The sequence below is a fragment of the Rattus rattus genome, chromosome 6 (assembly GCF_011064425.1).
Source record: "Rattus rattus isolate New Zealand chromosome 6, Rrattus_CSIRO_v1, whole genome shotgun sequence".
In the NCBI taxonomy this organism is placed as follows: Eukaryota; Metazoa; Chordata; class Mammalia; order Rodentia; family Muridae; genus Rattus; species Rattus rattus.
Window position 1 is genome coordinate 58390635 of NC_046159.1, and position 26019 is coordinate 58416653.

Below are 26019 nucleotides of genomic sequence, written 5' to 3' on the forward strand. Positions count from 1 at the left end.
GTAATCTTCACAAAAGGAGGTTGACACTCAGTTTCTTTAGTGAAGTTTATTTGAATGGAATGGCTTCCAGGCTATGACCAGGCCTGGGAGTAGAAGGGGAGGGTATTAGGCAGAAAGAATACAATCACGAAGGTCTAAGCAGGATGTGGCCTTGAAGAACAGACAGGCTTTTTCCTGTAAAGAGGAACGAGGGAGAGAGACCAGGCAAGAGCAGCTGTTCCAAACCCCAGGAGAGGGATGGAAGGTGGGGGACAGAGGAATGTCTTTAGGGAGCAGCCTTCAGGTCACCTACCTGAGAAAACTCCCCAAATGAAAAATCTGACTCTTTATATCCTGTTAGGAAATTTAATATCACGTGACTTAGTTCAACACAGCAGGCATGACCAAGCACATGGGGGAGCCAGGACCATAAATCATGAAATGGGCCTTAGCAAAGACAGCTTAACTATGCTCAAGCGTAGCCTCATCTCTTCAGGTTATGGGAATCGGCCTCCGGGTTCAGTCCCCTGTTCTAACGCGTACCTGTGTATGTGCATGGGCATACAGCATACAGGTGTGCACGAGGTCAGGGGGCAACTACTGAAAACCGGTTCTCTCCTACCGAGTGGGTAGTCCATCTTGGTAGGTACCTTTACCTGCTGACCCATCTCAGAAGCCCCATCAGGGGTCCAGGCCTTGAGGTGTTTCCAACAGTTTAAAACCACCTGATTTGAGTTTAAAGCCCAAGCACTGAGACATACCATAGGATTCCCAAAGGGAATGCAGATACTGTTCTTCAGACCCAGAGCAGAAAGTCATGACACCCTCTAATCCAGAGCTGATCAGGTAACACCCAGGTGAAGGACCTTAGCCCTTTGGAGACCCATCCATCTATAAATGCCCGAGGATGAGTGGCTTATCAGACCTGCTAGCTATTGTCACTCAGCTAGCCTTTAGCCCCATCCTAAGCTTGGCACTGACACGGTCCCCAGGAGAACTGCACTACTCCATTTGGTGAAGGAGGCCTCCAGGAAAAGTGACGGCCCTGAGCGCGAGCCTGCAGAAGCAGCTGTTACTCGAGAAATACATGCTGACTTACTACGGATGAGACGGCTTCTTTGGGTATAAGTATTCGAGAAAATCTGGACATTTTATTCATTTGTGACGTCTCCTTGAAGGCAAGGTGACAAAATCTACCCTAGCATTCCTGAATGATAGGATGGAATTTTAAAAAAAAATCTGTATTGATTCTTGATTGTTTCCGAACAGAGGTCTGGGGAAGGGTTTCCACCGGCTTCACAGGGAAGAAGTGGCATCAGCGTAGTGTTGGGCAAGACAGTAGGGCTTAGGCCGGAACTTTAGCCCACAGACGCCAAGATGATATCTACTGGCAGCTCCTCTGAGCTTCTGGCTGTCACCTGCATTGTCACTGTGTCCAAAAGCAGAAGCCGGGAACGCACAAGGATGTCATGACCACCCCGGAACACTCCTAGAAGAGAGGAGGCAGACAGAGCTTTAGGAGGCTGAAGGAGGCTATGCTGAGAGTGACACGTGCAGCAACTGATCAAGGCCTCCCTGCTGAGCTCTGGAACCCTTGCAGACCGAGTGGCACAGCAACTAGGAATCACTGTATATATCAGTAACTTAGATCACCTGAGCCCCCTGCCAGGCTCATTGTATGTAAGGTTTATACCTCACAGTAGAGGCTCACAGTGGCTGAACCCGAGAGTGCTGATGAGGGGCAGGCCCTAATAAGAAAACCACAAAGCAGGTGTTTGCCAGGCCCAGGGGACTGAGTTGCTTCATCAAGGCCAGAGAAGTGAGCCTGGTGATGGTGAGCTGTGGGCACCCACTGAAGCAGAACACCTTCCCAACCCTGTTTGTAAACACACCCTGCCCCCAACCCCCAAAATAACTACCACCACCACCCCCACACACTAAAAAACCCATTCAAGGTTGGGTGTGTCTCAATGATAGACCGCTTGCCTTGCCTGGGAGGAAAGAGGCCCTGGGTCTGATCATCAGCACTGGAGAGGGATAAAAGGTGTGGTGGCTTACAGAAGGCTGAGGCAGGAGGATTACAAGTTCAAGGAATCTTGGGATATACACGAAGATTCTGCTGCAGAAATCTGCCTAGCCTCAATCACTGAGTTTCACTCTCAGCTCCATTTCCACAAATGTCTAGGCTAAGGCCATTCTGGAGCTAGACACAGGATAGCAAGTATTTACATATGAATTACAAAGTAAGTGGCATGAAAATACTCTAGGGAAGAGAGTGGGTGCAGGTGCTCCAACAGGGAGGAGAAGAGCAGTGAGTGTTCATTATATGCACCATTTAATGTTGTATGTGTTGGGAAAGTTCCAATATGAAATGTGGACAGCCATTCCTTCCTTTTTTTAACTTTTTTTTTTGAAAAAATTTGTGTGTTGATGTTTTGCATGCATGTATGTGAGTGTGAAAGTGTCAGATCCGGGGCAATTGGAATTACAGACAGTTGTCAACTGTCATGTCGGTGCTGAGAATTTCATTTGGCTTTGCTTAGGTTTTTTTGGAGACTCAATATGTAGCCTTTGGCTTTAACTTACACAGAAGTTCCTGTCTCTGTCTCTCAAACGCTGAAATTACAGAATGAGTTACAGGCCAGGCCCCACACCCACTCTTCTTATTAAGAAAACAAACAAACAAAAACAACAAAGCCAATAAAGTCGATACTTAAAGGAATATCGGACAAGTCACTGAAAAAGAAATATGAAGAGAAGACACTTAACTTCATTCGAAACGGGAAAAACTACATTAAAACTGTATCGGGGACTCCTCGGGAGATGGTACGTGGATCCCCAGCATTAGATCACACACCTGCTGCTTTCAGGTGACCAGCACCACAGAGGAATGCTGAGCCATCATGCCACACCCTCAGCAGCCAATCCCATAGGATAAAGGACAAGGGCTTGCCAGGACTATTAGAACACTCCTGGTTCCTGTGGGGGAACCCAGTGGCATTCCCACTGTGAAGCTCCTCCAGCCACAGACGTTTCTTACCAGCTAGCAGCAGCGTGTGAGTGTTCTTGTTTTCCGGCACTTTGTCTGACCTTTCACAAGGATGCATTCCCAAGAACTTCACAATATTGCCCACAGCCTCTGCAGGGAGAAATCCCGGCCATATTAAGTCATAGGTGTATGATTATTTGTGCGTGTTTGTAGGGTACTAGTCAAATCCTGGGCCTAACACATTAAATACACACACACACACACACACACACACACACACACACACACACACACACCCGACACAGAACCAGTCAGTGCAAACCTAGGTATTCCTTATGGCCCTGGAATCTTGGTGGGAAACGGGGAGGTACACTGGCCAGCTACAGTATAGCCAGAGATGATGTCATCAACATTTTACCTTCAAGTGTTTTGATAGTAGACAGGGTGAATGTTTCCTCCTTCTCAAACTCATCTCCCACCTCATCCCAGGCTGCTTCAAAGTTCACTTTCATGACTTTCTGGATGTGATCAGCCACAGTAACTTCTAGATCCTCCAGCTGGAGAAATGGAGGTACAGTCAGACTTTAGGGAGGGACTTCCTGTCCCATTCCCAGGCCTCTGCTCTGAACTCATCTCCTTAGCCCTTCCTTCCTGCAGGTCACTTAGCAGGTATCTGCCACCATGGGGACATGGTGGCCTTCAGGACACAGAGCAAGCCCACAGCACTCAATGAAAGTGGCACTGGCTCAACTGGCAACAATCATTTCTCCAGCAGATTCTGTACTTCAGCTGTGTCCTCTAGGCCCAACATAGACGGAACCCTATTGTCATCTCAGCTGTGAACTTGACATAAACCTCCCATTCAGCCAGCCTGGACAGACAGTGTCCACACAACAGCTCCTTTGTTCATTCTTCCAACAGTTCTTCACAGAAACCTGTTCTTGCAGGACTTTACAGTGCATACAGCCACCCCTGCAGTGAAAGTAGCACCCCAGCTATAGGTCCTAGGAGGAGAGGTCTTACGGCAGTTCCCGCCCCCGTTCTTTTCAGCTCTGGAATGGCCATTTTCTCCTTTGGTCCTTATACTACACAAGTGTGAATGTCAGATGCATGCTAGTGACTAAGGAACTGTGGCCCAGCACAGCAAAGAGGCCCAGTTACCTAGAAAGCAACATTACAAGAGCAATTCAAGTCTTAAAATCTTGCTTTCCTTAGGAATTATCTTAAGAAAATAGAAATGTGCTGGGCATGGTGGAACATGCCTTTAATACCAGAACATGGGAGACAAAGGCAGGCAGATCTGTGAGTTTAGGGCCAGCCAGGTCTTCAAAGTGAGTCCAGGACAGCCAGGGTTCTGTTACACAGAAAAATCCTGTCTCAAAACCTCCCCACCCCACAAAAAAAAAAAAAAATCTGTACATGTCTGTGAACCACAATCATACAGTGCTTGCAGAGACCTGAAAAGGGCATCAGACCCCCTAAAACTGAAGTTACTGGGGTTGGGGATTTACCTCAGTGGTAGAGCGCTTGCCTAGCAAGCGCAAGGCCCTGGGTTCAGTCCCCAGCTCCGAAAAAAAGAAAAAAGAAAAAAACAAAAAAACAAAAAAACAAAAAACAACAACAACAAAAAAAAAAAAACTGAAGTTACAGACAGTTCATTAGTATGTGGGTGCTAGGAATTGAACTTGTGTCCCCTTAACCGCTGAACCATATCCTCAGTCGCAGACACGATCCTCTTACCACATACTCATCCTCATAGCCTTCTTCATCGATTTCTCCAGTGTTGGGGTCACAGTCCTTAACAGTGAACTTCATCACACAGCTGAATGTGCATGCCACTGTGGGGAAGAAGGGTTGGATGAGGACAAGCTCCTTCCTAGTCAGGTGACCATGACCTGCCCTTCAGGGAACATTAATCATGCCTAACATGCTATCAACCCCAGCATGCTGGGCAAAGAAGGCACCACCTTATTGAACAGGAAGGTCAAGTCACAGACCCAAAGGAAGGACCAACGAAACAGACAATGCAGTGTGGCTGAGACCATGCATGCCACAGCTGCAGAACATGGTCCATGGTGGAAAACGAAAGCAGGTGACATATCACTGGAGAATCTGAGCTGTCTGGTTGGTTGTGCCTGTCTTTGAGGAATGCTATGCTATAGTAAAATACTACTTACTTGTTTGCAGACCAAACAGACCTTGATTCTAAACACAGCCCACCTAACTGAGCCTCAGTTTCCTCAACTATGAACACGAATAGGGAGTACTTATCCTCATAGAGTTGCTGTGAGAAAGAAGATCATATATGAAAAGAACTTGGCCTATGCAATTCTTATCCCTAAATCAAAGGGTTTCTGTGCTATCTTTAATGCATGGACTCCCATGAAGGATGAATGGTATCTACAGAGAGCTCACCAGCTGTGGGGTCTTCCTTGGGCAGAGCCACTAGTGTGTAGCAGGTCCCAGGCTGGTTGTAGGGCAAGCTTCGCACAGGCACATAAGAGAGCACTTCATATGCCTCAGTGGGTTCCATTTGCACTGTGACATTCTCCAGAGTCTGGTCATTGAGGGTGTTTGTGCAGTCAAACTGGAGAAGGTGGAGTAGGGTTCAGATGCTGCTATATGGGAAGAGTCAGGATATCCCCGTAACCCCCACACCAGGCCCCCACCCCAGCCCTCTGTCTGGTTGAACATTCATAGGTTACAGAAGTTCTGGACGAGGAGGGATGAGACACACCATCGAGTTATGCCTCCAACCAATGCTATGGCAAGCCCTACAGGGCTCATCAGACCTGGGATTGCTCCTGGGCATGGGCACCCATTGGGTTTCAGGCTGCTCTGCTTACCTGGAACACCAAGTGGTCAGAGAAGGTGTGTTTGGTGCAACGGATGACATACTCAGTCTCTGACTCGGTGAGGGCCACTGGCTCAGGAGAGGACTTGAAGAGGGGCCCTAGCCCCTGAAACTCTGGCACCGCTGCTAACTGCTCTGAAAGCCACAGGCCATATTTACTTGGTTTCTGGATCTCCAGACCAATTTGTGTTGGTTTCTAGTAAAACCCTCAGGTCCCATACCCTCCCCAAGAGGAAGACATGAGCATGTCCAACCGGCTGCTCACTCTCCATCAGCACACTCCAACACATCTCACGAGGCTCCGGTTCAAGCTGTATATCCCACAGTGTCTTATGCAAGACGTCTGAAGCAATTCACCAAGTGGGAAACCAGATGGATGGCCTAATCCATCTGAAGAGCCTCACCTTTAGTTCATTACTGACTCTCTCTATCTCTCTGTCTATCTGTCTGTCTCCTCTGTCAAGACTGGAGGGGACGGCTGTCAGCCGTCTGGCACAGGTATTAGAAGCTGAGTATGGGTCCTCTGCAGGAGCAGCATGTGCACTGAGCTGCCCTAGCAAGGTTTCTTAAAAGACGGTGGAAATTAAGAAAAGACTGCAAGGGTGAGGTACTGCCTTTGAAACACAGCCTCAGGGGAAGAACAAATCCACCCTGGCCAGTGAAGAGAGATGAACGATGAGCTACTTGTTCTTCTCTGGAGGGCCTAACTCTGTCATCCAGGCTACCTTCAATCTTGTGATCCTTCTGCCTCAGCTTGCTGAGTCTTGAGATCACGAGCGAGTGCTATTATGCACAATGAAGAGCTACTTTGGAATGTGCAGAAACACCACACATGGTGGCCCAGACTTTTAATCCCAGCTACTCAGGAGGCCACAGCAGGAGGATCCAATTCAAGGTACAAAGTCAATTCAAGGCTACCTGTGTGCTTCATTAAGATGTCCTCCCAGCATGGGCTGGAGAGATGGCTCAGCAGTTAAGATTACTGACTGCTCTTCCAGAGGTCCTGAGTTCAAATCCGAGCAACCACATGGTGGCTCACAACCATCTGTAATGGGATCTGATGCCCTCTTCTGGTGTCTGAAGACTGCTACACCAGATGTCTCAGCATAACGAAAACAACAAGGGCTATAGCTCAGTGCTGGAGGACTTGCATTGCCTGAGGCCCCAGGTTAAATTGTAGCACCAAAAAATAAGTAAGTAAATAAATCAATAATAAGTTTTCTTTGGAAAACCTGAGTGTGGCCTGTGGCTAAGACTCCTTACTATGCATGATGCCAGGTCCTAGCCCAGGGTCACCATGACTGAACCAGGCTAACTCTGGTATTCTAAAGGCCGAAAGCAGAATACAGTTGAAGAGCCACAAGTCAGGTGTCTGTAAAAGACGTCCGCCTCTAACAGCTTCAGACAATGCTCTTTCCTGATCTAGGCAAGATTTCTCCCTGGTGGTCACTGGCCAGCTCTGTTAGTCACGGCCTGAGGAACTGTCACAGCAGTAATAGGAACAGATATGAAACAAGGCTCAGAGACGGGCTGAGCTCAAGCTCCTCGGCACTAGCCTTTAAGTTTCAAATACAGTGTTTTAATGTAGACAAAGCTTAGAAGGCAACACAGACTGGACACACGAGAACCAAAAGCACAGCACGGTGTCTCTGGCGCCAGCTAAGCTCCATCAGACATTCTGAACCCACGCCATGAGCACTCAGAGTCAAACGAGGAAGAAGCCCTGGTGTTCTCCATCACCTGGCTCGGGAGGAACCCAAAGTCCCTGCTCCTTTTAAACTTCCTTGGTGCTAGGCTGAAATGCAGAGCGTCAAGCATGCACGCTGGCATCTACCACTGAGGCATGCGTGATCAGCAGCTGGCAGGCTCTGAAGCCACACAACTACTGACCATACCGACATTACTCACCCTGGAATATCTCCTGCCGTGTGGCTGCCACCTTCTCCGGCTGTTTGACTGCTGCAGTGGAGGTGCTTTCTGCAAGAGCAAACATACCTGGTGTGGTAACCCTCAGTCAGTCACAGGCAGCATGGTGCTGCTGAGCCCGTCTTATTACTTGGACGTTGTAAATGCCAACTCTCCTGAGAGAGAAGCATACAAGGAAAAGAGCAAGCTGTCAGCATGGCTGTCCCTGCTGCCTGAGGCAAGGTGGCAAGGGCTACTCCCTCTTTGCAGTACACCAGCCTGTCCTTGTCCACTCTACAGTCAAGGGAAACAGATGGGCCTTGAGAATAAGCAGGGCCTTACCTGGTCTCTGCTCTGTCATAGGTGTGGTGGCTAGAGGCACAGACTTGAGGTCAAATGGCTTTTCTGATGGTTCTAGTGTATACTGCTGTAGGGCTTTCTCCAGTCCAGGGATGGACACGGTCAGACCTAAAGACAGTAAGAGACATTCTGCCTAGTGGCACGACAGAGAGGCATGGCATGCATAGGGAGGACAGAAGCTGGGGACCCCTACTATGACTGTGAGATGCGCTGATGCTGACACAGTCATGGAACCTCTGGGCTTTACTCCCTATCCTCTTCTTCCCTTCCACAGGGTTGGCAGGTAGGTAGACACGAAGTAAGTTTAAGGCTGGTATAAAGGCATAAGCTAACATACCAAGCTTAAAGGTTTTTATTACTGAGTGTTTTGCACTCTGGATATTAAGCTGAGGGAATGGTCATAAATTCCAGGTCAGCTTAAGCTATATTAATGAGATACCACCTCAAAACAACAACGGAAGTCTTGGACTGAGGATACAGCATGGTGGTGGAGAGTTGCCAAGCATGTGCTAGTCCTGGGTTCAAACTGGAGTAACACACAAGGAGCACTTTAGTTTACTTGGCTACTTCCACTGACTGGTTTAAGCTATGTGGCCCTGGGTCTTCTGAGGTTATATCAATCCAAGAGACTACTATATTAGTCCAGCGAATCATGAGTAGTCTTGGGTGTCTTGGCCTAGGGACGGCACACCTGCTCTAAGGCCACAGGAAGGGCCAAAAGCTCCAGGAAGGTCCTGGTGGCCAGGGACTTACCGTTTAGGATGTAACCTGCATTGAGAGCCTTCTGCTTCTGCTCCAGAACGTTCAGATAGAAGGTGGCTCTGTCTCTCACTTCATTGTCGTCGTCCATCACACACCTGCAGCCGGGACACAAGGTACTCCTGACTGAGCCAAGCTAGGGTGTCAGAGGGACCCTGCAGGACTGCATGGGGATGGCAGGGCAATGCAGAGCTCTTAAAGCTCAGTGCAAGGGTGATGGGTCTTGAACGACAGTATAAAACACAAGGGCTGATGCGGTTCAGTGGTCGACAGCTCCCTGGTAAAGATCTCACTCAGCACCATAAGGCAAACCAAACCACAAAATACAGAGGGACCCTTGAGCTCAGAGGAGATAACTTCTGGACTCAGCAGGTACTACGCACCACACAGCACACAAATACACATGCAGGCACCACACCCACACAAATAAGATACACGTAATTAAATCTTTGTTGGATGTGGTGGCTCACACCTTTGATTCCAGCATTTGGGAGTCAGAGGTAGGTGGAACTCTGTGAGTCTGAGGCCATCATGGTCTACATAGCAAGTTCCAGAAGGCCAGGGCGATATAGAGAAATCCTGCCTCAATGAACACATTTGAATAAAAGCTGGACTGGACCCAGGGGAGCACTGCTACACACTGGGGCGTCTGGGCTGACACTCACCTCTTCAGCAACACCAAGATGCTGGGCAGCATCTCTTCGTTCTGGGCTCCAAACTTGGCCAGAGCACTCACTGCACCTAGATCCAAGGTAAAGATGCCTCACCCGCCGCCCTCGGCCGCCCGCCGAGTGCTGAGGGTGCCCACCAGTGCCCGGGGTGGGAACCATGCAGAAGTGGGTGGCACCGCTAATACAATCACAGAGCAGATTCTGTGCAACTCTAGTGGATCTTGGTGCTACCCAGGCCTCACGTTCCTCTTCCAGTCACTGGAGAAAGGGGTAACACACTAGCGGCTCCTGGTCTCAGGCGCTAGGGCCTACTTTCTAATGATTAAGGCTAAAAAACGTGATCAACACTGTCAGCTACTTCTGAGCAGCTCCATTTGTAGCTAAGCCTGAGAGTAAAACATGAGAGAGTCAACCATCACTTACTGATTAACTGCCAAAAGGAAAAAAAATTGCCTAGAAGGGGCATAGAAGTAAAAAGGAAAAATAGGATGAAATTAAAAACAAGATGGTAGACTGACAGATCACTGACTTATAAAAAAAGATTAATTTTGTGGTGTGTGTTCTCTCTCCAGTTTTTTTAAAAAAGGGCCAGGAACAGTGGTACTTAGGATCCCAGCACATAGAAGGCTGAAGCAGTAGGAGTTCAAGTGTGAGTCAGCTGGGCTATAGAAAGAACGAGACCCTATCTCATAAATCATAAAACAAAAAACAACTCTATGTACAAATATACAGTGAAATTTTTAAAAGGTAAATTGTAGAAAATCTTTTATCCAGTTGGCATCTAAACTCCTGACAATGTAAAGAACAGCTTATGAGGCCATGTCCCCAGGATGCTCGCCTCCTGGGAGCTTCAGTCCCTTCGCTGGCAAATTCACTGCAAAAGAAGCTAAGATCACCCCAGCTCGGACCTACCTGCCCGAACCTCTTCATGCTCCAAGACCACACGGTTGTAGATAAAGCGAATGTACTTGGAGGGGTTGTTGGTCTTGGGCCCCTCCTGGCCCAACAGGTGCAGGATGCGGGTGGCCAGCACAGTGAACTCGCAGTCCTCGATGAACTCACACAGGTGTGACAACCCTGTCTCCTTGCTCTCTGAGTTCTCCTCAATGATGCTGATGATGCAGTCCACGATGGCACGCTTGTACTCAAAGCCACCCTGAGAGAAAGGTCTAGCTGAGCAGAGCTCATGGCCTCTGGAGACCAGCTGAGCTCCTGAATCTAGCCAGGCCCAGAGACAATGCTCCACGGACAGCCTGGAAGCAGGAGCCGAGGCCTCTGTCTCTTTGTAGGATAAAACCAATAGGCGTGGCCCGGCAGCTCACTGGGGCCTCCTAATGCTAACAGGAGAAAGATTAATGCAAACATTTTAGATCCCATTTCTTCTGCCCAGTGCAAGGTACATTACATAGTGAACTGTCATGTGCCTTGTAAGGTGGCTCTGGGGGAAGGGCTGCTCCCTAACCCTGGCCTCAGACCCAAGCATGTTTTATCTTCTAAGACCCCTTGTCCAGGGATGCTTGTCATTTGCCCTTGATAAGAGCAACTGCAATACAGACCAAGAGTGCAAACGGCACCTTTGGGGCCCGAAGAGTAAATCACGTAAGTAATAACACTGTGTCCCTGAAGACAGCTAAGCAAATCACTCCCAGGAACCTTCCCAAAGCTTATCTCACAGTGTAAAAGCACACGTGGTGGGAATGGCCAATGGAAGTCTCACCTAGCAGTCTGTCAACAGGGGTCTCCTTCTCCCCCAGGCTTCCCGCTCACTCCTGTGGGATGGTGTGTGTGCTCTTAGGTTCTACTGCTGTCTTCCATCACTCCTGCTTGCTATGTACCTAACAGACTCACTCACTCAAAACAGAGAGTCCGGCTATGTGAGATCTTTCTCCACACAGACACCGAGACATGAAAAAACTAGGATGAGTGGTACACAAGGCTGGGAAAACAATATGGTGGTTCCTCACAACACCAAGAACAGAATTATCTGATCCAGTAACTCCATTTCTGGGTTTCAGCAACAGAACAGATTGCAGAAGCACCTGTCACAAGACTGACAGCACCTTGTTCCCCAAGTGTAGTCTGTTCTTTAAAGGAATATTTATTCAACATTGAAAAAGCAGAAAATTCTGATACAAGCTATGATACAGAGGAAACCTGAGGATAGCAAAATAGAGGAGACAGAAAAAGAAGAGCACCTCTCGATTCCCCTCAACTGAGGTAACTGCAGCAGTCAGATCATAAACATAGAGTAGAACTGTGGGCGAGAGGCTGGAGAGGCAGATGGGGAGACAGTGTGTAACAGGTACAGAGTCTTTGCTAAAAACTAAAAGGTTGGGGAGGAGAGGCTTAGTGTTAAAAGCTCTTGTTCTAAAGAGGACTCTGGTTTGATTCCCAACACCCACAGGCTGACTCACAACCATCGGTAACTCCAGCTCCATGGGATCTCACGCCCTCTGACCGCTGAGGGCAAATGGTGCACATACACACAGCCAAAACATTCACACATAAAATACAATAAACAAATCCAAATGAAAAACATTTAAGGGGGCTGGAGAGACAAGTTAGTGGTTAAGAGCACCAGCCATTCTTCCAGAGGACTGCAGTTCAGTCCCCAGCACCTCCAGCTGGCAGCTCACAGATGCCAGTGACTCCAGCTCCAGTGGACCTAACACCCACCCCCCACTCTACCCTGCACAGACACTGCACTTACACACACACACACACACACACACACACACACACACACACACCAAAACACAAAATAAAATTTTTTAAAAACTTAAAAAGTGGGTTGGGGATTTAGATCACACACACCCCTGGGTTCGGTCCCCAAAAAAAAAAAAAAAAAAAATAAATTAAAAAGGGGCTTAAAAAGTGGGGTTGGGGATTTAGCTCAGTGGTAGAGCGCTTGCCTAGCAAGCGCAAGGCCCTGGTTTTGTCCCCAGCTCCGAAAAATAGAAAAGAAAAAAAAAAAAAGTGAGGACTGGAGAGATGGCTCAGGGGTTAAGAGCACTGACTGCTCTTCCAAAGGTCCTGAGTTCAATTCCCAGCAACCACATGGTGGCTCACAACCACCCGTAATGGGATCCAATGCCCTCTTTTGGTGTGTCTGAAGACAGCAACAGTGTACCAGTGTACTCACATACTTAAACAAAAAAAACCCTCAAAAACCTTAAAAACTAGAAAGTTTTGATGAGCTAGACATAGCTGGCACACCTGTAATTCCATCTCACACGAATACACCCCAACATCCCCATATAGAAAGAAAATTAAATCTTAAAAGAAAAAGGTCCCAGATTACAGTAGAGTACAGGTCTGTGGAACAGGCCCGGATTTGACCCCTGGCATTCTTTCCATCCAACTTTGATTTTAGACTGTGACAGCACAAGAGTGGGCTGGCTGGGCTGCTGCTGAGGACGGCATCCAGCCCACGGGTGCTCATGACCATGCACCAGAGCATGTGAAGCCAGAGCATGACTCGTCAGTCAGCTCTCTCCTCTTTCTGCTTGCAGATTCAGGGACCAGGGGCCCTGGTGGCAAGTTCCTTTTTACCATCTCTCTGGCCCCGCGCTTCACCTTTAAGGGACTCATAATTCATGTGCCTGCCTTACAGGCTATTCTGAAGAACAAATAAGGTAGGATCTGGGCCAGGCATGGCGCATGCCTGTAATTCCAGCACTGAAGATACAGAGGCAGGGCAATCCTAAATTCAAGGCCAGCCAGGAGCTCATAGGGAGAACTAATCTCAAGGGAAGAGAAAAAGGTGCTGTGTGCTTGGTGTGTGACCGCAATGAGTAAGGTCCCAGTCTACAAACCCTCAAATGCTAGAGACAGCCACATCCTGACTGCATGACAGATGTCGGCAGGGCAAGGCAAGTTCTCAAGTCTGAGTGCCAGAGCCCCTCACTGAGACAAAGCTTGGGCTTTTTCAGTGAGAGGAACATGTGCTTTAGGGCCAGAGGCGCCTGAGCGCAGACACCACAGTGTTCTGCTTGTTCAGAATAACCCGGGAGGCAGGTCACTCACTCGAGTCACACTAAGCCTCATGCTCCAGTTTGTTTTCTTAAGATGGGTCTAGCGTATCCCAGGCTAACCTTAAAATCACTATGTAGCCGAGGATAACCTTGAGCTCTGAACCTTGTTTCTACTTCTCAATTGAGGATGTACAATACAGGCACAGGAAGTGCAGGTATGTAAGGTATGTATCAGCTTACACAGTGCCGGAAGCATTCGACCAACTGAGCTACACCTAAGGCTCCCAGAATCCTTTTTCCTTTCGCTCTTTTTTTAAATATGTGTGTGTGTGTGTGTGTGTGTGTGTGTGTGTGTGTGTGTGTGTGTGAGACTATGTGCACATAAGTACACCTAAGTACAGGTACTCAGAGAGGCCAGGAAACAGTATCGAATTCCCTGAAGCTCGAGTTATAGGCAGTTATTCACTGCTAAATATGAATCCAAAGTTTGGTTCTTTGCAAGAATAGTATGTACCCCTAAACTCTTTCTCCAGTCCTTTAAGAAAAAAAAAATAACACACACAAAAACCTCACACACTTATTATCATTTTGTGTGTATGTTTAATAAATGTGTGTGAATATAGGGCTATACATCTCATGTCACAAGCATGGAGAGGAGGTCAACTTTTAGGAGTTGATTCTCTCCTTCCACCACGGAATCCAGAGATTAAAATCAAGTTACTAGGTTTGTTTAGTAATCCTCCAGAGTGCTGGGACTAAAGGCAGGCACTGCTATGCCCAGTAGATGTTTATTTCTTATTGATGGATATGAATTCTGGAGGCAGAGGCAAGTGGATCTCTGCCAGTTCAAGGCTAGCCTGGTCTATATAGTAAGTTCCTGGACAGCCAGATCTACATAGAGACCCTGCCACAAAACAAAACAACAGAAAAAATCAACAAAACCTAGAATCCATGTGTGTTTTCAGCCTGTTTTCCAAGAGTTCCTGACTGGCACTGCGGCCTCCTATGCCAGACTTCCTAAAAGAAGCTATGCCCCTCATTCTGCATAGGCACTGCCTCGGGGCACCTGCTGGACCTGTTGCCATGCTGGTGAGTCACACATCACCACTGTAATTATGACGGCTGCTGCTGTTGCCTCATCCATGCATGGAGTCTAAAGTGCCTCAGGCCGTTTAACAGTGTTCTGAGCTTAGCTCCACAAGACAGTTTTTGCCAGTCAGGCCACTCTCTGCACCAACAGAATTTGCAGGATCCCAGTGGGCCTGCCCTTACCTCTTCCCGTAGCATGGTGAACAGGAAGTTCATGAGCACAGCATGCTTTCGAGGATACTTCTGGCACAGGGCGCTGATGGCCTGGACAACCACCACCTGAGAGAGAGAGACCTGCATGAGTGGCAGTCCCTGACAGTCCTGGGAACCTGCTCCCTAAATGCCACAGAGTCCCTCCTTAGGCAAGACATGCCCTGGACCAACGTAAGAGGATGAAACTAGGAGGAACATTTCCCCATACTGGAGCACAGGTCCTGAGCCCACCTAAGGCAGGGGAAACATGGCAGTCTCGGTAGCACAAGTGTCTCCGTCTCCAAGCTCTGTCTGGCCTGCTTCTCCCCTCCTTTCCTGTTTTCACCTGACATTCCATTCTGCTCTCTTCCTGAAGTCTCTTCAGCATTCTTACTTCTTCCCTCTGCCCTATCCTCTCTTGTCTTTAACTGGTTCAAGTCCTCCTGTGGCTCTCACATTACCCCTCTTGCAGGCTCCTAAGCCAGTTCATCTTCTGAGATCCAAGTCTTTTCAGACTCGTCCCCCACTGTCCAGAGGGCTATTCTCATATGCAAATCTCACCACGTCACCATTCATATAACATATGAATTCATATCACACAGGCAGAGTGCATTTCTGCCCAGTTTGTACAACCCATACTCTATTATTTATCCTGCTGAACTAAAAATTGTTCCTACCATTATCTGCTCTGACAGAAACTCTGCAGAGACACGTTTTATGACTCCATTTATATAATAATGAAGTAATCTACTATGCAAATAAGAGTAGATTGGCGACTGCCAAGAACCAGGGGTGAGGGGCTGGGAAGGGAGTGCTTGAGTGCTGTCTAGTGACGCTAAGGCTGACTGTGGTAGCAATTCTGAAAGGCATCACACATGCATCTCGTAACCAATGAAATCAAAGTAAGCTCTCTTGATTGTACAATCGCTGGTTCTTCATTTACACTATACTATAACTATGCAGGATGTGGGCACTGGAGTTGAGAGAAATGCCCAGGACCATTGTATGTATGTATGTATGTATGTATGTATGTATGTATGTATATATGTATGTATGTATATATGTATGTATTTGCAAGCTCCTGTGAATTATTTTAAAGTAAAAGTTTAAAAAGTGGGGTTGGGGATTTAGCTCAGTGGTAGAGCACTAGCCTAGCAAGCATAAGGCCCTGGGTTCGGTCCCCAGCTCCGAAAAAAAGAAAAGAAAAAAAAAAGTTTTAAAAGTATGTCGGGTTGTGGTGGTATACACCTTTAATCCCAGCACTCAGGAGGCAGAGGCTTGTGGATCTCTGTGATTTTGAGACCAGCCTAGTCAACAGAGTGAGTTCCAGGACAGTCAGGGCTACAAAGAGTAACCCTGTCATTAAAAAAAAAGAAAAAGAAAGAAAGAACAAGCCAAATACAGGGGCGCGCATCTATAATCCTGGCCTTTGGGAAACAGGAGGCGGATTGCTCCAAGGGGTTGACTCTATTCTGTATTCTGTTGAGTTCTAAGTCGGCCAATTTAGAAAAACCAAAACAAGAAAAAGGACAACAAAAGCCAGGCAGGGCAATACACATCAGTAATCCCAGTTAGCAGTGAAGGAGCTGAAGCAGGAGAATCTTGAGTTCAAGTTCAGCATGAGCTACATAGGGAGACCCTGTCTTGATTTGAAAAACAGAAAAAAAATAAGTTCCAAACCCCTGCCTTTCCAAATGACTTTTTGGGTTGGGGATTTGGCTCAGGGGTAGAGCGCCTGCCTAGAAACCACAAGGCCCTGAGTTCGGTCCCCAGCTCCAAAAATCTTTAAAAAAAAATTCTTCATTAGAATAACAGAAAAAAATAAGTTCCAAACCGCTGCCTTTCCAAATGACTTTTTGACAACTAAAACTTCATCATGAGTTGTAAGTCAGCAAACAGCCCCAGCCGGTTCTGACGTCATCACGTTTACTTTCCCCGAAGCACCCGATGCCCAGCTGGCCATCTCCTTGGTACTTTCCCAATCCCTGCTCCTGCCCTCTCTCCCTGCCTTCCCCCGCAGCAGCTGCTACTACGGGCCAGCTCCCCCCTGCATCTCAGGCTGCTGCTCGCTTGCGTGTCTGCTCATTTGTTAAAGCTTACTCTCCCAACAGAAGGCGTCTGTCTGTCTGCCCCATCCACTGCTGCCCCCTTCTGAAACTGTAGAAGGGACAGCAAGAACTCAATAAACACTGCAAGAACGAATAAATAATAACCATTAACCCTCCCCCTGGCCTAAAAGGTACTGTTCTCAAGGTTCAAAGGGACAGAAGGTCAAAGACCAGGAGGCAGGACTGGACGCTCCAAGCCCACAGCATGGACAGCGAGCTCACATCATCTCCCTCGTCTTGGGGTCTCAGGCTGTGAGGGTAACTGGGTACCTTGAACTCGTCTGAGATCTCCGACATGAAGGAAGAAATCTGCTTCATAAGGCGGTCAATGCTGCTCTCGCTCCCTGTCTTGAGGAGGGTGGTGATGGCCAAAGTGGCGATGCTACGGTTTGAGTCTGTGACCAGGTTTTCCAGATCTAGATTGCAGGCAGTCACGGCTGATGGGTGCTTCATGGCCACCTGCAGAGGAAGGACAGATAGTACCCAATTCTGTCATTTCACCTATGGGGTAGGCCTGGCCAGAGGTCCTTTGAGGACCATGTCCACCCACTTCCCAGTCCATTCGGAGGAAGGAGACAGGAGCTAGACCAGCCCACCTCCCCACCCCTCCTCTCAACTCTTACCTTATTGAGAGTGCGCACAGCAGCATAGCGAAGAGCAGCCTTGGGAGAGCTACAGAAAAGCTGGAGCACTGCAGGGAGGCAGACACATGTCAGGCTGCCCCTGATGCAGGCAATGTGAGTGGAATACCTGGGGTCCCCAGGGAACAGCATGGGACCAAAGGTGAATAAACTCTCAGGCTAGTCACACATGAGCCTCTTGCTTTGTAGAGGCCAGCAGAACTGCCTTGTCCCGAACCTTGTCACTGAGGGCCCCATGGGTATCAATGGGTGTCATATAGTAAGCACCTCTCACGTGCTAGGCCCTCACTGCGTGGGTGCCCTGCCTGCCTGTCTGATTCTCTGAACTCCTAAGGAACCTCGAGGTGACTTTCAAGTACCTCAAGTGACTTCCAATGGCAGCTGCCCAACAGAAGCAGGGTTAAGTCACGACTGTCCACATCTGCAGCCCAAACACTTAGCCACCTCTCATTCCATGTTCACAGGAACGTACCTCAGCACCAAGCTAGGGAGCTAAGTCTTTCCTCACGGAGCAAGTCTATTTCTCTCTGCAACAGTATTCTAGGCTGGAGAGATGGTTCAGTGGTTAAGAGCACTGACTGCTCTTCCAGAGGTCGAGTTCAATTCCCAGCAACCACATGGTGGCTCACAACCATCTGTAATGGGATCTGATGCCTTCTTCTAGCATGCAGGCAGAACACTGTATATATAATAAATCGTAAAAAAAAAAAAAAAAAAGATGACGCCTATATCAGGGACCACGCTATTCCCTCAGGCTGCCTCACTAAGCTCCCAGCTCAAGTCTATGTCAAGTATATCTTGAATGGGACTGTATTCTGGAATATCTGAATCCCTTTCCTTATCGCTTGGCTTTTACTCTCTTGTTATTTATTTACTGGAATTAACATTTTCTTAAAATAGGATGATGTATCTTTTAAAGCTTCTACTTCATCATGTCTTTCATTTTCTGGAGATAAGGGGCTATCATTGGAGTACATTAGTCCCTAGTCAGTGAGTGAATGCACAGGACTGTTTAGCCCCAAGGAGGAAGGGAAACTACTTCCACAATGGAACCCATCTGTCTACCAGTTTGGTATCACCACTTGTAGGGACCTCTAGAAAAAACAGTCCAATCATTACAACTCTTCGCTCATCTCCTTTGCTCCTGGGCTGGTCCTGAGTTAGATATTCACCCCTCTTACTCTTGGAACCCCATGTAGACCCTTTTCGAACTCTCAACAGTTACTGCTCTGCAACAGCTCCTCAGCCTTTCAACCCCCAGGTGCATATTCTCTACTCTCATCCCAACGCCAGCAGGGAAACAGGGCACTGCACTGACGGCTAGACCCGAAAAATTGTTGGGTTCTCTTTAGTGACACATGGACTGCATCCATACTTGTGTGTCACTCTGGGCTGAGTAGCTTGTGCAGATCTCATCTTTACCACCTACAGCAAGAGGGTCCTTTGTGTTTCAGAAGGGAAGTGAGGCCTGGAGAAGGAGGTCAGAGGACAGGGGCTTTCCTGCCTGTTCAGAGCATTTCCGGTGAGTCCAGCTGTTAGCTCCAGTGCCACCCCATGAGCAAGCACACTGAGCTTCACAGGTCATGGGCCCCACCCACCCCTCCTCTGGAGCCAACTGACCTAGCAGTGTTAGTATGGACCACACTCCTGCCTCACCAGCAGAGATGCAACTAAAAGCAGCCCTCCTTAAGAGCAACACCTGTGACAGCCTACATCATGGCCTAGCTGAAGACCTGTGGCTCAGGGCCTGTGCCCAGCAGGCAAACTGCAGCAGGGAAAGGGATGTTGTGGAGACCTGACACGGCAGGAGCCAGCTCTTTGGCACTGCAGCCTGGCAGGTTGACAATGGCTGAGGCAGCTTCATACACCACCATCTCATGCTTGTTACGCAGGCAGCTCTCAATGAAGTCAAACAGCGGGCTGTCACGGCTACAAAAGAACATAGCAACAAGACGCTGGGGATAGTCCAGCAATGCAGAAGGCACCACTAGCTGGCAGGAGACCAGCATTCTCACCTTCCGTCTTCTTCTTCTAGTTGCTTGCTGGCCACTCGGATCATCATGCAGTAGGCGAAGGGGGACTTCAGGCCGTGCCGGGTGAACTTACTGATCATCTTACTCACAGCCAGGCGGTCATTCTTCCGCACATGGTACAGAAGTCCCAGGGCATGGTACTACAGGACAGAGGCAGCATGGGAAACAGACACATAAGGCCAGGTCTGCGGCTGTGCAGCCCTGGGAAGGGCACCTTGTCTCTCTAGCTTTGCCCTTCTTGTTTAAGGAAAGCATAGCACTCACACCACACAGAGGGGCTGAATCAAGTTCACCAAGCACTCTGTGTAACCAGCTCCAATGGAGTGCTTAATACGCCACACACATGATGCTCTTGCTTGCACCAGAGTTTTGGCAAGGACCCTGCAGGTATCCTGACTATGTGGGAGAAGACACCAGAACAGAAAGAGCTGCAGCAGACAGCTAGAGCAGGATCTGAGCATGATCCTGTGGACAGAGGACACAATCCCTTCCAACACCCAGAGGACTTGGCCTGCTTGTCCCACTGTGACAAAGCTGGCTTTGGAGGTCTAGAGGCCCAGGGAGACCACTTTTGGAAATATAAGTTATAAGGTCTCTTCCTATTCATTCTGTTCATTCTCAGTCAAGGCATGCGAGGGCCAAGGTAGGGCAGGTGTATGTGCTTTCCATATGTAAGTGTCTCTGCCCCGTAGAGGTGTATTCTAGAGCATAATTGCGGACCCCAAAGGCACGATCCACACTGAGTGAGGAGAACAACAATCACTGAGGGAAAGAGACAGACTCCCTTTCCCATCCCTCATGGTGTACGTCTTCTCATTTAACCCTTGCTCTCCCAACTTTCCAAAGAAAGTGAGGCTCAGAGGGCAGCATACCAGGTTCAGGTTACAGAGGAAAGTTTCTCAGATGAAAACCCCACATCTCTCAAACCAGCTCAGCTATGATTTGGACTGTGATGGCCACCGGCCTACCTGGGCCAGGTGGGTTAGAACAGCCTTATTCCAAAATATTCTCCCCGACCCTTCAACATACTTGGTTATATCAGCAGCACCCAGTGAGAAAATCTTTCCTAAACACCCATGCGCTGTCCTGGCTGTTTCTCCCAAGTTCCCATCCCCCACACCCAGTGACCAAAGAATAAGAGCCTGTCCTGGCCAGAGGCCAGGAGAACTTGTGGAGGGTGGACAATGACAATGTGCTTGTTTTCAGTATCCCTCTCACCTGCACCATGATGTTATCACTGGATGCCGCTTCCTGGGCCTCGTTCACCCAGCGCTTGACCACATCGAAGCTGCATTTCAGCAGGTGCTGCGGGCAGTGGGACTTGTTAAGGAAAGGTGCCCTTCTTATCCCACCCCTGTCTCTCACATGCAGCCAGGCCCTCCTCACTGTCCTGAGACCAAGACCATGGAAGGACCGACAGCACAGCTGTCACCCTCATTCTCCCCACCTGGCCTGACGCCAGTCCTGACAATCTGCCGTGTAATGGGTGGGTCAAAGCCACTCACCCCAGCTCTTCCCAATGGACCCAGAGTGTCCAGTTCCCCTTTGACAATGCCCTCAGACATTCTATTCTACCTTCACCCCAGCCTTACAGGCCGCAGCCCAGCTACGTACCAGGGAAGACACGAGGGCGGAGCTGGAGACACTAGGCACCTTGTCCACAATTGCTTGTTTCATGTAGCGCTCAACGGCCTGCAGCATGGTGCTCTGTGGTGGGAGAGAGAACGCAGGCTCAGACATGGAAGCAATGGGGTGCAGAGCAAAGCAAACATTTTCAGAAGCTCCTACTGAGACAGTCCCACCCTGCTCCTCCACTTGATTCAGACAGCTGCAGACAACCTAGAGTACGCTTGAGAGCTTGGGAAGCAGGCAGAGGGAGGAAGAACTCACATCAGTGATCTGGCAGAGGGCGCGGACAGCAGGACCACGGTAATTATCCTCTTTCCCAGTCATGTCTTTTGTCAGGCTGTCGGGGGAAAGGAGGTACTGTTGACATGCAGGGGTCACAGGCCACCCCTCTTCTCTAGTCCACACTACCTGCCTGGATTACCACACCAGTCTGCTAACTACTGCTTCCTTCTATGCTCACCCCTCCAAGCCAAACAGCAGCTCCAAGGAGTTTTACAGAACTCCAAACAGAGCCAGGCATATAAGCACACGCTTGCAATCCCAGCACTCAGGAGGCAGAGGCAGGAGGATCACCATGAGCTCCAGGCTTCATAAGCATCAAAGAGAGCAGCTTCTCGGTGAGCTGTGCTTTCCTCTGCTGTCCTTTTCCCTTGCCATTGCTCAGCGTGGGCCTTTCCTTCTGAATCCAGACCATTCTGAAGATCTTTTCTGGTTCAAAGTCAAGCTGTTGTCTGAAGGAACTCTGACCAGTCTAAGCATAGTGAGCATGGCTCTGACAGGCCCAGCCCTTCTCCCCAATTCCCTCTGCCTTGCTAAAAACCATTAGATTACATTCCTAAAGCTAGCCAGCAAGGTCTAGTCCTTTACTTGACCACTTCCTCCTCCTGAGGCTGACTACCAAGGTCCAGCTATCGAAGTGTTAAAGTCTAGCAATCACCTAGCTAACACTCCCAATTAAAGTTAAATGCCTCATTCTAACACTGTTTCTGCTTTTACATTTATAAACTACCATTTGCCTATGGGCCATGTCTGCCCCCTCTCTATCCAGAGGCAGTCCTTTGTCCCATTCCAGGACAACTAGCCCTGCCCCTTCCCCCTCATCCTCTGTCTGTCTCTTATTCCCTCTCCTCTGTGCTTCTGGGGCAAATAAATCTCCTTCAAGCTCAGAATTAGGTCCCAGGGGTCCTTCTGTTCTGTGTTCAGTCTATTACAGTGCCATAAGCCATGGTAGAGCCCGGCTGCCTGGTTATTTACTGGTAAATCCGGAGGCTGCAGAGGCTAGGAGTTGTCTAACAGTTTGCTCCAGGACTGAAGCATTCCACCCTGCGGGGAAGCGCCTTAAGCTGGAAGGTGAACAACTCAAAAACAGATTCCGGGGGTCCCCGAAACTGACCAGCTCTAACCAGAGTAAGCTACAAACCCAAGAGTCTCTCTCAGACCAAGAGCTAAGCTGCACAGAGAATCTCAGAGCAGACCAGGTGCCTGGAAGGAGAAACCTGCCAAGCTGCCAGGAAGAGGTTGGGATCAACTGAGGCCCCTGGAAAGGACCCTACTGATCTATCTGCCTGCAGGCTGGGCAGTGTGCTCCAGGTTCCCAGCTTGGTGAGCTGTCACCACGCTAAGGGTGGGCTTTGATGATGCAGCTGTCTTTGTCACTTCTGCTCCTACAAGTAAATCATCACCCGTACTTCTGTAAGTAACCCCAACAAGAGTCATGGTTCACCAAACTAGACGGCAGTGGTACCCATACTTTGGTCTGTCACGGGTTCCCTATTTGGGGTGAGTAGATGTATGTGTTTTGTCTCCCCAGGAAGAGTTTTGTCACGCAACGCCATGGCTTTCTTGTTTGCTCATATACTCCCAAAACCATTCAATGGACTGATAAGACCATTCAGTATCATCTTTCCAAAAAATTTTTAAATTTATTTTTATTATTTTTAGCAATGTAAGTATCTGTCTGCATGTGAGTATGTATACCTGAGTACGGTGCCCTCCAACATATCAGAGTCCTTTGTAGCTGGAGTAACAGATGCTCTTAAGCCTCCTGATGTGGGTGCTAGGAAAGCAACTGGTGCTCTAACCACTGAACCATCTCTCCAGCCCCAGTAAGTATCAATGCACCTGAAACTGGCTGTATGGACCCTCTCCTTGGCTAGCAATGTCAAGAAGAAATAAAAGAATTAGGTGTGTGTGTGGGGGGGGGTTGTTTTATTTTATTTCTTGGTGACATCTTGTTATGTAGCCCAGGCAGGTTCAAACTGACAGCTATCCTTCTGTTTCTACCAAACGCTGGGAGTATAAGTGTGTAGCACCATGTCCAGTTTTGACTCCCAGTTCTGAAGGATTTCTTGCATCTGTTTTTCTTTTCCTTAGCACTGACTAAAGACTCTCTGAAAGCTCCACACCGGTTGTGCCGTCTAAGGAGGAGGATGGGAAGCAAGGCCAGAGAAGTGAGAAAGAAGCAGACCACTCTAGAAGCTGGCAGGGGGTGGGCCTAGGAGGACAGGGCACAGGCCAGATGTCAGGAGTCCCTTGGCTGTACGAGTTGTCTCTGTCAATGGGTCCCACCAGAGGAGCCACCCCTGCCCAAGACATGCCTGCTTGTCACAATGATGACATCCTCAGCGATGCAGGACATCTCCTTGATGGTCAAGTAGCACATTCGGCGGAGTGTGGGCTGGAAAAGACATGGAGAAGACCCTATCAGTCCTGCTCAGTGGGAGAGGACCTGACTCAAGAGAAGCCTGACTGTGTGGAAGGCAGTTGTCCTCCCGCCAGCCACCCTGTCACAGGCGTCACAAGGCGTCACATCTGCAGACATGCAGATTGGCGTACTTACGTCATTGGACTGAAAGAGCTTGGTCATGGCAAAGAAAGCCTCAGTTGCCTCCGTGGTCCCCAGGTGCTCCCCCTGTGGTAATCAGAAAAGACGCAGGTTTGGACAGGAGGTCAGAAGGCTAGACCTTTGGAGCACAAGCAACAAGTGAGAGCTGGAAACTTAAGAGGACCCAGGGCTAGACCGTTGGTTCCAATCACAGAGCTGTCGATCGAAAGCTTAAGGGTACATCCCCACTTACACCGTCCCCCTTGTATTCCCTGCCAAGCCCCATCTTGTTACCTGGTTTATGAGGTAAAGGATCTTGGTGAGGATGTGGGCACATTTCCGGGGGTTGATAGGAGTTTCGTTAAAGACCCGAGCCTGTGAAGAAGCAACCATTACCTCTAGCCTAGTACACTTCCATTCCATAGCTGCCCCTCAGTTCATGAAGGGCCTAGAGAACCACGGGGAATGTAAGCTCAGTCCACACAAATGTATTCTCAAGTGGGGAGAGCCTATTTCTTTTAACTTATCTACGTTATGACTAGGTAATACCCCAAGTCTCTGCTTGTGCTGCCCTCATACTAGTCACACTTAGCAATATAATTAGTAGGTCCCACCTTCCTGGGCCCAGGCTCTGTAAACCAGCACTCTATGTATGTTAGTGTCTGACAGCAGGGCTGGCAGGCATCCCTGACCAGACACAGGTATGATGGAACTTGCCTCTTGGAGTACTGCACTCTTCTCCAGGTGCTGGAGGGGGTTGGAACCTCCACCTACAGTGAACAGAGAAGACTGATTACAGGTTGTGATCTTGGATGAATTTCTTTCCTTCTTTTTCTTTGCTTTTTTTTTTTTCTTGACAGTGTCTCACGTATTCCATGCTAGCCTTGAACTCAAAATGTAGCAGAGGACGATCTTCCTGCCTCTACCTCCTGGTTTACGCAGTGCTGTGGATCAAACACAAGGCTTCATGCATGCTAGGCAAGCACTCTACCAACTGTTACAGCCCCAAACTGGGACCCTAAATTTCAAGATTCTGCCAAACATGGTGATGGGAAGGAAGTCTATATCAACTTCCAGAGGCAGTCAAGGTTCTCTCACAGTCACCTAGCATTCTTTCTGTGACTTTCAAGGTATAACAATTAGCATTGATTCATACAACCAGAACTTAAGTGAGTCTATGTGCCAGGGACAACCAACACTAACTGACCTGTGACTGAGATGACAGCAGATATTACATTAAGTAATTAAGCATGTGATTATCTGGTTACTGTCTGGCTCCTCCATTATGTGACCATCCTAACATTCCTATTGCAGGCATCTAGTGTCGCACTTGCCTTAGGTACTACAATATCAGGATCAGTGAGGTTCTTGATGTAGTTTATTGAATGAATGAAAGAAACAGTCAGGGTTATTAACTGCTGGATTGGTTGCATCCAGATAGGCAAAGAACCAACGCAGCTCTGGCAAATACCAAGAGGTCGGGTGGAATACAAGGGAGCACCCATCCTTGGAACCTCCTCTGACAAGATGGGGAAACTGAGGTCCAGAGAGGAGCGTGACCCGCACAAGGTCACGCATCAATTCTGGCCAGAACTGGAGAGTGCAAACAGCACGTCTTCTCCAAGAACTGCTGTGGACCTGCGCACAAGCCCCTGCCCCTCTTTGGTCTCGAATCTTGTTCTGACAGAGGCCCGGAAGAAGGAAGCCTAGGAAGGTCGCGTGAATCCCCGCGAGGATCTGGCCTCCCCAACACTTTCAAGGGTCCCTCACCAGACTCCTCGTCCTTCTTGTCGAATTTCTTCAACATGGTGCCAGAGGTAGCTCCACGCAATAGAAAGATGCTCGGGGTAGCGGTGAGATCAATTCCTCCCAGCGGCTTCCGTACTCCCGCCCGCCACGTCGCCCTGAGCACTGCGCTTTGGACTGCGCCTGCGCACTCTATCGTCTGCGCCTGCGCACAACTGCTTCCACGTTACACTTTCATTGCCTGTCTGGAGACAGTCAAAATCTAG

General features: G+C 48.8%; 1 protein-coding gene across 2 annotated transcripts; it reads right to left on the reverse strand.

The window, feature by feature from the left end:
* Window positions 1-35: 35 nt before the first annotated feature.
* Copg1 (COPI coat complex subunit gamma 1) lies at window positions 36-26019 on the reverse strand. Of its 2 annotated transcripts, XM_032906143.1 has the most exons (24): window positions 25778-26019; window positions 24725-24777; window positions 24302-24382; window positions 24023-24094; window positions 23781-23860; window positions 21445-21520; window positions 21169-21261; window positions 20773-20859; window positions 19537-19694; window positions 19317-19450; window positions 17504-17571; window positions 17151-17339; window positions 14764-14859; window positions 10430-10673; window positions 9512-9587; window positions 8841-8944; window positions 8070-8195; window positions 7731-7799; window positions 5815-5957; window positions 5384-5555; window positions 4709-4806; window positions 3387-3525; window positions 3020-3118; window positions 36-1468 (listed from the first exon to the last, which is right to left on the reverse strand). In XM_032906143.1, the coding sequence occupies exons 1-24, from the start codon at window positions 25812-25814 to the stop codon at window positions 1338-1340; spliced, it is 2625 nt and encodes an 874-aa protein (XP_032762034.1). In that variant the 5' UTR covers window positions 25815-26019; the 3' UTR covers window positions 36-1337. The 2 variants fall into 2 exon arrangements, with proteins under 2 accessions (XP_032762034.1, XP_032762033.1); XM_032906142.1 differs by lacking the exons at window positions 24023-24094; window positions 24302-24382; window positions 24725-24777; window positions 25778-26019 and adding an exon at window positions 1966-2006 and having other exon boundaries at window positions 23781-23879.